The following is a 14,133-nucleotide window of genomic DNA, read 5'->3' as shown; positions in this document are numbered from 1 at the left end:
ATTTGGGCTTCACTGTGAGCCTGAGGATGCCATCCACATCCTCCTTGAAATCATGTGCAAACATGTGCATCTGTGTGTGCACATATGCTTGTGTTCTGTGCGTTGTGCTGAGGAGAGGAATGCTAGCTGTCCTCCATTTCTCAAAGAGGCCTATAAGCAAAGGTGGTCAGGAGCCCTGAGCACACCTAAGCTTCTGGAATACCTCTAGGAATGAGGTTTCATCAATCCCCGGTCAGCTATTTCCAATTCATCAAGCAACCCATAATCATTTCTTCAGTGCTATAAAAACAGTGTTATCAAGCAGTGGTACAGGTCTAGGGAAGGAAGATTGAAAGAGAGGATTCAAGTCCTCCATCCACTCATCCATTTAGCAAACATTAACTGAGCACCTAGTATGCCCCAGGCACTGACTAAGCCTCAGAGGCTAGGACTGTGAAGTGGAAAGGGACAGGATGCTCCCCTCAAGAGTGCACAACATGGCCATAGAGACAGACACACGAAGTACATACCTCTCAACAATGGCAAACGTTACGATGCACTTTACCAGATGCAGTACAAGTCATCTGCACAGAACACAGATGCTGGAGGGAGCTGTGCTCCTCAGGTCGGCCAGGTAATCTCAGAGAGGGTGCATCACATAGGCCATAAAGAAGTAAGCTGAGGGCCTCCCCTGGTGGCGCAGCGGTTGAGCACTGGGCTGCGAAGCTGCCCACAGCCTCTGCAGCACCAGTTCGATCCCCGGCCACCGGCAAGGGTCCACATGGCGCGCAGACCTCTCCTGCCACCCGCTGCTTCCCTCAGCAGTGTACTTTGGTCCTTCTGCCTGTTCTGCTCCCCGCTCTGGCTCTGGCTCTGGTGAATTCTCTCACCCTCCCGTGCTTCTGACTGTATCCAGTACTTGTATAAATCAATCAATCAATCAATCTTTAAAAAAAAAAGAAGAAGAAGAAGTAAGCTGTCGCTTGTACAAGGCAGGGAAGAGCATTTTAGGTAGAAGCCAGAGCAAGGGCAAAAGTTTGGAGCAGTGGGACTACTTGGTGCTTTCAGAAACCTCAAGTAGACCAGCATGACGCTGATTCCCAGGTAGCGTCATTCTCTTGAAGAGCTTTAGTCTCCCCATCTGGACAATGGAATGCTGCACATTGGCCAGGGGATGAGACAAAAGTACTAGGAAGTGCTCAGTGTCCATCTCCTTTGCCTCTCCCACCAGGCCACCCTTGGTGGATTTCTGGGGAGTGGTTAGAGCAGGACACCCCATGGTCAGGATCAATCCCTACCATTCCTCAGAAGGTGTGGGATCAGGAACAAAATGTCAGGAACAAGATGTCAGAGGCACTGAGCCCTGACAACTCCCCAGGTTACTGCCTGTACTGGGGTTCAGACAATGATCCAGGTGAGAGGCAACCTGGAGGCTAGCAGGATGGACCAGAGAGACAACTATCACTAGAATATGGGAGAGATCTTGATCTGGCTCCGCCAATGACTTGCCAGGTGACCGACCAGGCCTCTGTTTTCTGTAAAATGGGAGCTCTGAGGAAAGAGATGCCAAGAACAGGGCACCCCCCACCCCAAAATAAGGGACTGCTAGTTAAGGGCCATCTTCTCTGCAGGCCTCTCCTCTTGGTGCTGACAGCACCTGGCTCTTTGCCGCTGATAATTACTAGCTACTAATGCTGCCGCTTTGCTCCCTCCCACCTGACTCAGAAGGTCCCCGAGGTGTGGTCTCCCTCCTGAGTATAGGCTTGCCCAATCAATGTAATTTGATGGAGGGAGGGTCAGGCCACCTCAGCCAACAGGCCCCGAACGACAGTCCTCCTTGCCTGAGTCAGAGCTCGACTTCCTCCCAGGACCCAGGGTTGCTGCCCGCTGGGTCTGTGTGGGGCTGACCACAGAGGCTGCGGGGGATAGGCGTCATTTCCAGAAGCCCTCTCTCAGCCCCAGCGAGGCAAACAGCCCTCCTTGTTCAGATATGTGGCTTCGTCCTGCATATTCACACCTCCAGGGGCCATTTGGCTCATCTCCACCTATAGGTGGCTCATTAAAACCTTCAGAAGATGGTCAAGACCTGGGGACTTTTTAAGGCAGCACAATCCAGTCGCTCCTCTAAGAGTTCTAATACCCTGTGTGTGCAGAAGGCCCTGGGTGGGGTCTGTCTGTTCAGCCTCACGCACTCTTACTGCTATTTGCAAGTCTCTGATGGATGGTGAAGACAGGGCATCTTCAGTGCTGCAGAAGCCAGCGCTAGGATCCTGGGTTAACTGCTCCAGGATGAGCATCCCAAGGGTTGGGATGATCCAGCAAGGGAAAGGTCTGCCTTGATGAAGCCTTCCCTGGGCTTGGAGATGTTTAGAACACTGGCAGGTATTGTGTTCGAAACATACTCTGGATTTGGGAAATTGGGGGCTGAAGAAAGGTCGGTGGACTTTTACTGCAGAATTTCTCAGAGCCTTTACTATGCTAAGGGGCATGGTAGGTTGCCAGGGGGAGGACTATATGCTCCACTTTCTAAATATATTCAACCCCAAAGCTTCTTCTAACTTCCACAAAGCATCGCTGCACTATGGGATTGCACCTTTAGCCCACAACTGTCCCTAAGAATCTGACCTGCATTAGAGCAGTCATACCTTCCCTTGAGCAGGTACAAGGACTCCCCAGGAGGGGCTCAGAGCATGCCTCTGAGCAGCCTCAGAGCTAATGCTCAACAAGGGGAGAGCTCCACTTTTCTGGCGGTAGATTCACAACCCCCACAAAGCTATGAATTTTAATTCCAAACAAAGCTGGTAGGGGAGGACCCTTATGCCACCCACTCCTCACACCCTCTAAGAACTGCTTTCTTTGGATACCTGAGCAATGAGGGGCTCAGCCAAGGGCCTCAGGAGTCTCTCTCCAAAGATATAGTGTTGCCACAGATCAGGGCTTCAAACAAGTTCACAGGGCCCCGTTTCTAGACTGAAAGACTTTTTTATAAATTGGTGTCTGTGCCTGCATTGGCCTGGCACCCTTAGCATAAACTGAGAAGCTGAGGAGCTCCCCTACCCCCAGCATCCAAGTCACCTCCTGATGCTTGCTCTTGCACTTGTATATGAACTCCGCCATATCCCTCTTCACTCCCAGACCCAGTGCTCCACTCAGAACCCTTGGCTTATCTTCAGCTTCCAGAGCTGAGATTCCAGGGGCACAATGGGCTTCTGTGCCCCCCGTGTCCTCAGCCCCCCCTCCCAAGTCCCAGCTGCATTCATGGTGTTTTGCTATTGTGGTGGTAGCAGCTTGGGGGTGGTGCAGGAGGGGGTGGGCTCTTGGCACAGGGACTGGCGCAGACAGGCCGTGGTCAACGGTCAGCATGCAAGTCACATCCGCAGGCACTGCCACTAGGTCTGCCAGGCCTTGAACAGAATGGCGATGCTCCTGGGCCCCTGGGTCCCTTCACAGAGTCCCCTCCAGCCTACACACGACTTGCTTCCTCTCTAACCAGCCCCTTGGTGGCATTCAGGTGGGGGGTATATTTTCTTGCCTTCACAGCCAGTTGCTATTTTGGAGCCATATTAGGTCACCGGCTAAGCCCTAGATGTAGGAAAAGCCTGTCCTCAGGAGCACAGCTGGGGCTCCAAGAGGGTTTAGGAGACTAAGCGGGTGGGGGGTGGGAGGGTGAGAGCAATTGAGCCTGAAGCCAAAAGAGTCTTCTAGAAGTCAGCAGGCACAGCCCTCCAGCCCCTCCAGGGAAGCACTGACCTACGAGTGTGGGAAAAGTGCCTCCTCTCCCCCCACCAACCCAGACTGTCTCTAGGCACATCCCCTCCTGTTTTGTACAACTCTCAAATCCCACACTCACCACCCTGGGGGACAGCGAGACTAAATTTAACAGCTGGGTAAACTGAGGTCCAGACAGAGACAGGGACTTCCCCCAAAGCAGGTCCACTGTTGCTCTAGATCACCTTTACCAACTTTAACACTGACTCCAGCAAAGCAATGTGCCACTTCCTGGGGAAACTAAGGCAAGCAGCAGCAAAGTGACAGGAGGGATTCTGGTTGCTAGAAATTTCCAAGATGATGCACAACATCCTGCTCCCAAAGGGACTCTCGATGGCCAAAATTTCCCAGGCCTTCTCAGTAAACACCCACATTTGGAGAACATAACCACCACAGGGTGGGAGCGAAGAGAGGCTGGTAGAAGCTGATCAGGAACCTCGACCTGACTTGTAGGTCATGGTCACCCTTCTCCCTTCAGGGCTCGCACAATACCCCCACGAAATCACCCATCAATTCACACTGAATCAGTTTGTCTGTCTTCTAGTCTATGGCTCTCACTGGCCGGTAACTGAATCCTCAGGGGCCCCCATGGAGCATAACATGTGTTTGGAAAGAGAACACACGACTGAGAAGACCCAGGCACTGAAGAAACACCTCATAAACTGTTCTTCAAAGTCACTGATCCACGAAGTCAGTTCCTTCAAGAGACAGCAAACTCTCTGAAGAGAACTAAAGAGTTCCAGCCAGAAACAATTCCGCAAGTGGAGGGTGTGTGTTATGGTTGCAAAGAGCTTTGGCATACACATACGTTTGCCTGGCACCAAGGGGTGCCTTTCCAGATTCATCCTCTTCAACTACGCCTGACAGGTCCAACACCGTTTCTATCCTCACGGGTTTTGTACTTCTCAGGGCTGGGTCATGTCTAGGCCTCAGGCCAGCATTCTGTATGCACATGTCTCCCCTAATCAATAACTACAGAGTTGGACTCCTATAAGGCCTCTCCTCTCAGCCCCAGCATACTCTTCCACACAAAGGCCTCCTCCGTCAACCCATTCAGGTCTCTGCCTTTCCTAAAACTAACTAGTATGTCCAGAAGCAAAGTGACCCTCAGGTGTGTCTTCTCCTCCACCCCTGGCCCTGCACTTTTGCAGAAAGCTGCCAGAAGGGGAGCTACTGAAGGCCACAGAAAGGTTATCTGCAATTCCCAAATGAGGAGGGAGTAAGTGGGAAAGAGGAAAAAGGGATGGTATCTAGGAAGATTCTGGATAAAATACCTCAAAAGGGATAAGAAGTCCTGGTAATCTGTGTATTAACCTACTGGGGAAGATGCACTGCTCTTAGGTAGACTTTGTGCTAGAATTCACCCAACAGGCAGACTCCGCAACACAGCTGCCCAGGTTTCTGGAGCAGGCACTGGGCAGCTGGAACCTCTCCCCACTATCTAACCCCCCTCCCAAGAGCTCAAGAGGATTTCCCTTTCATTTCCGTCCAGGCTGGGAGGGTTGGGGACAGCGCAGTCTGTGGGGTCAAGCCCTCAAAACCACTTCCTATGTGGCTGGGGGAGGGCGAGTAGCTGGAGGACGTATCTGGGGGTCCCTGTGTGAGAACAGCAGGAAAAGCCCTCTGAAGGAGTCACAGCTCTCCAGGGTGCCCCTCGAGTCAGGAACCACCGAGGTGGGAGGAGAAAAGACCTTAGGCCGCTCCAGAAGAGCCTGGAGCAGAATCTCGGTCCCAGACAGCTTTGGCCAAGAGGGGGATGGGGTTGGGCGTGGGAAGGACACTTGGAAGGGGCTCCCCGCCCTAGCCGCGCCCAGGCGGTCTGGGGAGAATCCGGAATCCGCCGCCCACCCGCCCTCCCCTGACTGTCGAGAAGGGCTCCCCGGGCAGCAGGAACGGGGGGCGGGGGCTGGGCCCCTCCCGCGCCCAAGCTGCTCCCGATCGGCCTCAGCCGGGAGGTGACGCGCTCCGGCGCCCCGGGGACACCGGGCGTAGAGTTTGGCAGAGCAGGGCGAAACGGAGCCAAGCAGGGCCGGGCAATACCGAGTCCAGCAGGGCCTGGCCAGGAAGAGCCGGGCAGAGAGAAAAGGCCCCGCGCGGTGGGGCGGAGGGCGGGGGCGCGCAGGGGCACCCACCTCTCCGCGCTGCAGCTGGAAGAAGCTGTTGAGATAGCTGGAGTGCAGGGGCGAGCCCAGCTGCTCCGGGCGGCCCTTGCCAAAGGCCAGCTCCGGGGGCGCGGCGCCGGCGGGAGGCTCGGGCCGGAAGGCATCGAAGGCACTCGCTTGGTGGGTGTCTTGCAGCGACAGGTAGACCCAGTTGAGCAGCTGGGCCGGCTGGTACACCGAGGCGGCGCTCGTGTCGATGGCCGACAGGAGGCTCATTTTGCGGCGGTGATGCCGGCCCCTCCCCGGCCGCCCGCTCGCGCCCCCCCTCCAGTGGAGGGGCGGGCACCGGGGAGTCTGCGCCCACTGTCCGCCGCCCGAGCCCCGACGGCGATCGTCCCGTGCCCTGCGCCCGCGCGCCGCCCGCAGCCACAGCCACCGCCGCCTCCCCCCGACTGCAGCCGCAGCGCGCGCAGGCGGAGGAAGGAGGCAGCGAAAGTTGGGCAGGAAACTTTTGGCCCCGCCCCCAGCGCCGCCCGCCCCGCCCCGCCCCGCCCCGCCCCGCCCCGCCCCGCCCGCCTGGCAAACCGCTATCTGCCTGGGCGCTTACCCCTTCAGCGGCCGCTCGCGGAGGCGGGCGCCCGGAGGCCCCGCCCCCTCCGGCGCTGTGCTCGCCCTCTATTGGCTGCCTCGTTGAATATGGAGTAGGGGGCGGGGTCACCGGGGAAATGGAGCTCATCTACATATGTAGTAGGGTGCTGGCCCGCCCTTGGGCGGCCCTCCCCTCGCGCACCCCACCCCGCACCCCGCCCGGCCTACCCAGCTCCCGCAGCCCGCCGCGCTTCAGCACTGCTGCAGCCTCCAGTCTCTTCTCGCTCTGCGGTCGGCTCTGTCTCCCCTTCTTTGCAATCATCCCAGTTATTTCATTTTTACTCGGTTTTCCTTTTCTGTTTCCTTCCTCTCCCCTACTCTCGCTCTCTCTTCAAGTTGTAACTCCCATGCCCCTCTCCCTCTGGCAGGCTGTTCTCTCTCTCTCTCTCTCTCTCTCTCTCTCTCTCTCTCTCTCTCTCTCTCTCTCTCTCTGTCTGTCTGTGTGTCTGTCTCTCTCCCAGTTACGTCTAGTCTGATGTGTCTGTTTTCCCCTCTCCAAGCCTCTCTGACACAAGTTCTTCTCGCTCTCGCCCTGGCTATCACTGTAAGACCCTCCCCCTTCCACCTAATTCCTTCCATCTGCAGAATCGCTTTGCGGGCTGGCTCCGCCAAGGGGGGCCCCCGGGTTCCTGCCCCAGGAAGGACTCCCCACTGCTCACCCTCCTCCCTCTCTCCCTTCTCCTATTTCTGTTCTGAAGGCTCCTCCTTTCTCACCCCTTTCCTCCGCGAGGTCCCCGGTCCCAGCCCATCCCGTTCCCTCTGCGGGTCCCAGGACCCCAGATGACGCCTGGGGAGCTCGGGGAGACGACTGTCCCCCGAGCTTGGATGACCCAGCTTGTCCAAGTTTGCCTGTGGGGCGCCCCACCTTTGCCTTCTGACACACCCGCAAACTCCACGCCTTCACTGTCTGGTAGACTGGGAGTTTGCACTGCACCAGTGCCAGGGACCTTCTGGAGCATTCCTCCATCCTCCAGGCATTCAGGTGCCAGCTCGCCACCTTTCAGCTCAGTGACCTCGTATGGGACCTAACCTCTGCGAGGTAGCCTGTTCTCTGTAAAATGGGGACTTAATAGTCCTGCGTCTTGGAATGTGTGTGATTTACTAGTTTCAACCTGGTATCAGAAGATACTGTGTTCACCTCATCCCCTCCACAAGAATTTCTCCCACTGTCTACACCGACAGATATTTGTGGGTGCTGGGTCCCAAACGACTTCAGCGATGACCAGTTGCCACCCTTCCCTACCTATCACCAACTACGAACCCTTAGATCTTGTTCTGTTTCAGATCCCTTTTTCAAGTTTTTTGTCTATCAAATAATTTACGATTTTTTAACACAAATGATAGCACATAAACCTATCGACTTAATATTTTTATTCACTAGAGACACATCTAGGCAGAACCCTTTGTAATTTAAGACAGTGTAAAATGCACTTGTTTTAAGAGAAGGTACACATTTGTCAGGAATAAACGTGGTAAGCATTTTACTCTTGGAAATATTTGGAGTCATCTCTGGGACTCTGCTACTGAGCTTCCAAGAGGGAGGGGAATAGGACTTGAAGTCACTACTCCAGATTCCAAGATTTTATAGAGAAAAATGCTATTCAGAGAGGGGACATCTTCCAGCTGTACAGCAGGCAGTTGGGGAGCCCAGGGTTGACCCAAAAGCCCAGCCCAGGGCTCTCTGTCACGTCTCCCCTTACTCTTCTGGGTGAGAGTAGCCCCATTTTGTGGCAGTGCTGGCACTTTCCCCTAGTGTGAGCTATAGATTCAGATTGCTTTATTTTTTTTTTTCAATTTTTTTTTAATTTTTTTTTTTTATAGAGGCATGTTTTTATTTATTTATTTATTTGTTTGTTTGTTTATACATGCACTGGGTACAGTCAGAAGCGCGGGAGGGTGAGAGAATTCACCAGAGCCAGAGCGGGGAGCAGAGCAGGCAGAAGGACCAAAGTACACTGCTGAGAGGAGCAGCGGGCAGCAGGAGAGGTCTGCGCGCCATGTGGGACCCTCCTCCGGTGGCCGGGGAGCAGCCGGGGATGGAACTGGCGCCGCAGAGGCCGCGGGCAGCTTCGCAACCCAGCACTCAACCGCTGCGCCACTGGGGAGGCCCAGATTCAGATTGCTTTAGGGGACAGGCAGGTAACCAGATAGAAGGTGATAAATAGGTAGTGATGAGGTGCATGGAGAACTAAAGTGTTGGCCACACAAACTCTGCTGTTGTGGTTCATAGACTGAGAATGTGAGACCCAGTCTGGGGTTCCCCTCCTTTACAGATTTGGTGCTGTGAGGGTGGGTGCTTGTCACACCCCAGGACTATGCTGATCACCTCTGCCCCTTTCACCCACTCCCACCCACTGCCCCAGAGTCCAACACAGAGCCTGGTGCACAGATATAGACAACTCAAAAGTGCTTGCTAGGTCGATGGTTGGATGAAGGAATGGAGTGAGGAATGGCCCAGTTACGTTCCTTTTTGAAGCTTGAATGGCTTCTTTGGTTTGATACGTCTCTCCCTCCCCTTGCCCACAGCACACCTGCTCAATATGTGGGCTCGCTACTCAGTAGGTGATCAATGAATTTGAGTAACTGACAATTTGCCTAGATAGCAGCTGACTGACCTGAAGTTAGTCCCTTAGCTGACATCCTCTGCACTGGGGGTGATGGGTAAGGGTGAACAGATGGGTGTCAGGGGCCTGGCTGCCAGGCTCAAGACTGGGCCAAGTCCAAACTTGGTATCTCCTCGCTTCCCTCAGGTACACATTAAAAAGCCATGTCTTGAAATATCTTACATCTTGGCCCAAGCCTTCATAGTATAGACAAGACAGCATGGCCCAGAAAAGGACCCCAGCATTGTTCAGGTTCCCCAGAAGCCTGAAGGCTAAGCTGACTGCCCCTACTCTGCTGTCACATCCTAGCTCTCTCTTCACTGATCCTCGTCTGCAATCTTCTGGGTGACAACCCTGGCCCCACATACTATGCTCAAAACCACAGGCAGGAGGGAATGCCTACATGAGACTCAGGCCCCTGCCCCCTTCTCTGTCGGCTGAGTCTGTCCACTCTGTGATCTCCAGAATAGGCCAATGGAGAGAAGGCAGGATTTGAAGAAAAGGAACCCAGTCGAGTGACCAAGAAGAGGTCTCTGCCCTCTCAGCAAATCTCAGTTTTCTTAATTAGTGAGTGATGGGGTCAAATGCAAATGCAAACAGGAAGATACTTTGCTAGCTATGAATAAACAGTCGTGTGTGTGTGTGTGTGTGTGCGCGCACACACACATGCATGTGTATGTGTGGTGAGGGGAGTGTGGTATTAATCATTCCAATAAGAGTAAAATTTGTTTTATGTGAAGTGGTGATTAAGAGCAGGAAGGAGCATGTAGAGAAGTGTGTGCCCCTAATGTTGCCCAGGCAACAGGACTCATGGGTTTTCGGTGGTTTTAAACCAAGAATTTTGTGCTCAAAGAAGCAGGACAAACTTTGGAAAGAAGAGCAAACATGGATCTATGGGGTGAAGGGGTGAGACTTCAATTTGGGCTTGAAATTCAGGCAGAGATGAGCAGAAGAAGAAGTGGATGCTTTACAATCCTGGGTGAATTAATTCTGCTTATATCTCTTTAAGAAAATGTCTCACGGTGATTTATAATGCAAAGGAATCCCTAACCCTCTTGAAACTGCCCATACCCCATACCTCAGGGATAAACAGGATAGAACACTGAGACACTGAGATTTGCCTCACCTCTGGGCCAGGGCTAGGCAGGCCTTGAGTTCCTTTGGGCTGTGTGTTGACACAGAAGGTGTCAGTTTACCGCAGTGATAGCAAAATGGCAAATACTCTCCTGCCCCACCCCCCAGCCAGGACAGAAATCACTGAGTGCAGAACTCCTTCCCAGACTTGACTGTGACTTGCGATTCCTTCTCAACACAGCAGTCCATATTGTCAAAGGATTGGAATTGACCCAGAAGGTGAGAGTGATTTACCCTTCCAGCCTGGTATCTACCCTCCCAGGATACTCTCTAACCCAGATGGTGACTCTGTGCAGAAAAGAAGCTACCCCACATCTTGTTTAGAAGGCAACTTTGAGTGCACAGCACACGCCACTTGACCGAAGGATGCAACCTCCTTATTTCCAGACTTGTAACTTGGTAAGAACTAGCTGGATTCAGCCCCACTAACCTCAGATATCTTTGAGCAGTGCTCAGTTGGTAAAACCACAGGGACAGCCTGACCACTTCAGAAAACCCCCCCACCCTGACTCTTGACCATAAGAGAACCACAAAAAGTGGGTAGATCCATGAACCTGAAACCCAGCCAGCCACTCCATGCAGGCTCTGAATTGTGCAAAGTGCCTGGTTCTTTGGAGACTGTCCACTTTTAGCCGTGTGACATTGGCACGCTCTTTCCTCCCCTGCACTGTTTCATGTGTAAAATCTTCCCAATGTTGTTTGAATCCCAGGACGCAGGAAAGTGTTAGATGCGCTGATGGCCCTGGCCTCTACAAGGCCCTCAGAGAGTCCTTGCTTGGTTTCAAGGCTGGGCACAGTGCGTTGTGTGTGAGGGCTGCTGGCGTGGATGTCAGGGGCCTAAGGTTCTCAGCCCACCCCTTGTGTGTTACCTGGAGCTGGCTGCCAGAACCTCAGGACCTCTGATTGTTAGAAGTCATAGAAGCAGGCTTAGCAGGCCCCCTGCTTCCTCAGAAAAGTGTCCGGGCAGAGATGGGCTCTTCCTCATCCTGAAGATGAACACTAATGACTTTCCTCCCCTCCTTCCAATTTCATATCCACTTACCTTAAAAAAAAAAAACAAACAAACAAAACCCAACCCTCTTATCAAATTTCAACCAGTGGAGAGACCCCAGACCCCAGGCCTCCAGTACTAGAAAGAAGATGCCTTGTCACTCAGGGCCGGTGATCAAAATGTCAGAGGGTCTTCTTGTGGGGGAAAAGAGGGAGTGGCTCTGGAATTTCCATGTATTTAACCTTGTGGGGCACCTGTTTAGAAGATGAGGATTAAGACACCCTAAAGTTGAGTGTGCAGAACTCTCTACATTGTTTGGGGGAAAGTCTTGTTCATATTAAAGAATGGAAGGGAAGCTGGCTAATGGAGACTTTGGGAGGAACTGCTACCCCTCCAGTCTTGATCTTCCATGCTTACTTAGGAGCTTTCCATGGCTGCCCAAGGGACTAAATCCAAAGATCTACTGGGCATGGCATTCAAGGCCCTTTGACCACCCTTCTATTCTATTTTTTTAATTTATTTTTTTTAATTATTTATTTATATAAGCACTGGGTACAGTCAGAAGCGCAGGAGAGTGAGAGAATTCACCAGAGCTAGAGCAGAAAGCAGAACAGGCAGACCGATGAAGTACACTGCTGAGGGGAGTAGTGGGCGGCAGGAGAGGTCTGCGGGCCATGTGGGACCCTTGCCCAGCAGCCAGGAATCGAACTGGTGCTGCAGAGGCTGCGGGCAGCTTCGCAACCCAGCGCTCAACTGCTGTGCTAACGGGGAGGCCTACCCTTCTATTCTAATTGCAGGTACAACCTATACTCCACCTCCTACAAGTCACAGGTATCCCAACCTCCAGCAAAATGATACAACTAACTGTTGCCACTCATACAGGCTTCTTTGCCTCCATGCTTTTGCAATGCCGTTCCCCTGCCAGGAAGAAACTCTTCTTTTAGTCCTGCTGGCAGTCTTCAATCACTCCTCAAGACACAAGTGAAAGAGGACTCTTCCAAAGCAGCCGTTTGTAATCACAACCCCTACCCCCACATACACTTTAGCCATTCTCTTTTTATTCTTGACTATAGAGTCTTCACATGGTATCGATATTTATAAAATGGTCAGTTCTCTTTTGCCACCCCTTTCCTACCCAGTACTCCCACCCCCTCCCCTGCACTCTGAGCTCCTTTGCCTGACCCAGTGCTGGATCAGACCAGGCCCTCTGTTTACTTAAGGAATGAAGGAATAAACTAAGAAAGTCTTTGTGGTTTGTAGACTCAGAGACAAGAGGCTGTCAGATCTGGTCTGGAACAACTCAGAGAAGAGGACTGCAGAAATTCAAGGGCCCTGGCAGGGATAGTCCCTGCTTGTTGAGCTTCCCTGTCCTCCCTCCATTGCCCAGCTTCCCTTATAGCTGGGCTGGGGCCATGGGGTTCATTCTGGGCAACAGGAGGTGGGTACAGTGTCTCCAGTGAGGCAGTGAGAGCAGATGTGGGCTCTCCATGCTTACTCTCTCTCATTTTTGAGGTGGGAAGTGAAAGTTTCCAGGACCAAAGAAGCCAGATCCTTAAATCAGCATGCAGAACAGCTGTCAAGGAAGACTTCCCGATGTAAACCTTCCGGTGTTCAGCCAACTGAGATTGGGGGCCTATTTGTTATAGCCCCAGAGTCTGCTCAAGATCAGCTAATAGAGGTTCTTAAAAGTGATCTGGTCTGAAAACCTCCTTTTGCCCATATGAAAACTGATGCCTAGCAGAGGAAATTCACACGGTGTCTGGTTCCGTGATTTTGAGTTGGATTCCCTGAAAAGTTAGTTGGCGACAGCAGCCAAGTCTTCTGATTTCAACAGCTAATCTTCCTTTCTTGTTTAGCCGAAGCTCTTAAAGGGCACTAACTATAATCCTCACTTCATAACGTTTTTCACTTCTTATTAATATAAGTCCTGTGAACAAACCAGCCAGCAAAAAAACTAGGAACTTGACAATAACTTATATCTACTGATGTAGTCACCCTTAGTCAATTCCCCACCAACTTGCGATAATCACCACCTGTAACCATTCCCTTGCTTACCTATTCATAGAGTTATGTCTCATATATATATAGAATATATATACTCTATAAGTACATATAGATGTATTCGAAAGATAAATGTTTGATTTGTTGTTTGTTAAAAGGGTATCATGCTGCTTGAAATCTTTATGACCTACTTCATTAATATTATACTGCTAAATTTTAATTGAACTGATAGATCCCACTATAATTTGCTCATTAGATTGTTCTGTTCTATCCCATTGGGTGACTATAGCATCATTTCTCCAACCATGCTTGTCCCGGTGCTGTGGACACACTCCCTGACATGCACTTGCAGGAGTATCTCTTGAGTACATGCATGTGCTATATTGGAGAATACCTAGCTAATCCTCGCCTTCATAAAATCCTGCTAAATGTTTTCCAATACAGGAGGCCCTATGGGTCCACACCCTCTGCAACACTTGATTTCAGATTTTATTTTGCCAAATATGTGTACAGTTAGTTCTCTCGACACTAGTCAATCTCCCTGTCCTCCCTGGGCCCCAGCTTCCAAATCTGCTGAAGGAAGGTGATATTTTCTGTCCTACAGTTCCCAAAGCAAAAACGACATGAAGGGACTGTCCTGCTGGGCACAGGAAGGCAGGGCACAGGAAGGAGGGTGCAGGAAGTCTGGCCCTGATTCTGCGGTGTCTTCACAGTGAGCAACAGGCAGCCTCTCCCTCTGAAGTCTCCAGGACCTGGCAGATTAGGTCATTTCAGAGGAGAAACTGAGACTTGGAGCTACATCATCAAGTATTAGAACATGGGAGGCAGAAGCAGGCAGAACGGGAGCGCTCAAGGCTGAGAAAACATTCCAGGCCCACCCAGATTGGTCAGCTCATCACAGACCCAC

General features: G+C 52.1%; 1 protein-coding gene across 1 annotated transcript in view; it reads right to left on the bottom strand.

The window, feature by feature from the left end:
* Positions 1-6,213, bottom strand: part of ZCCHC24 (zinc finger CCHC-type containing 24) — a 57,700-nt gene extending 51,487 nt beyond the window's left edge. The window contains exon 1 of the mRNA XM_037497530.2: positions 5,880-6,213. Coding sequence (XP_037353427.1) covers positions 5,880-6,125 — 246 coding nt within the window. The 5' untranslated portion in view covers positions 6,126-6,213. The remainder of the gene's footprint in view (positions 1-5,879) is intronic.
* Between the last annotated feature and the right edge of the window lie 7,920 nt (positions 6,214-14,133).

This window comes from Talpa occidentalis, unplaced genomic scaffold, assembly GCF_014898055.3.
Source record: "Talpa occidentalis isolate TD23 unplaced genomic scaffold, MPIMG_talOcc4v2.1 talOcc4.8, whole genome shotgun sequence".
NCBI lineage: Eukaryota > Metazoa > Chordata > Mammalia > Eulipotyphla > Talpidae > Talpa > Talpa occidentalis.
Note: the sequence above shows the minus strand (reverse complement) of the source record. Positions and strands in the feature narration are given on the sequence as shown.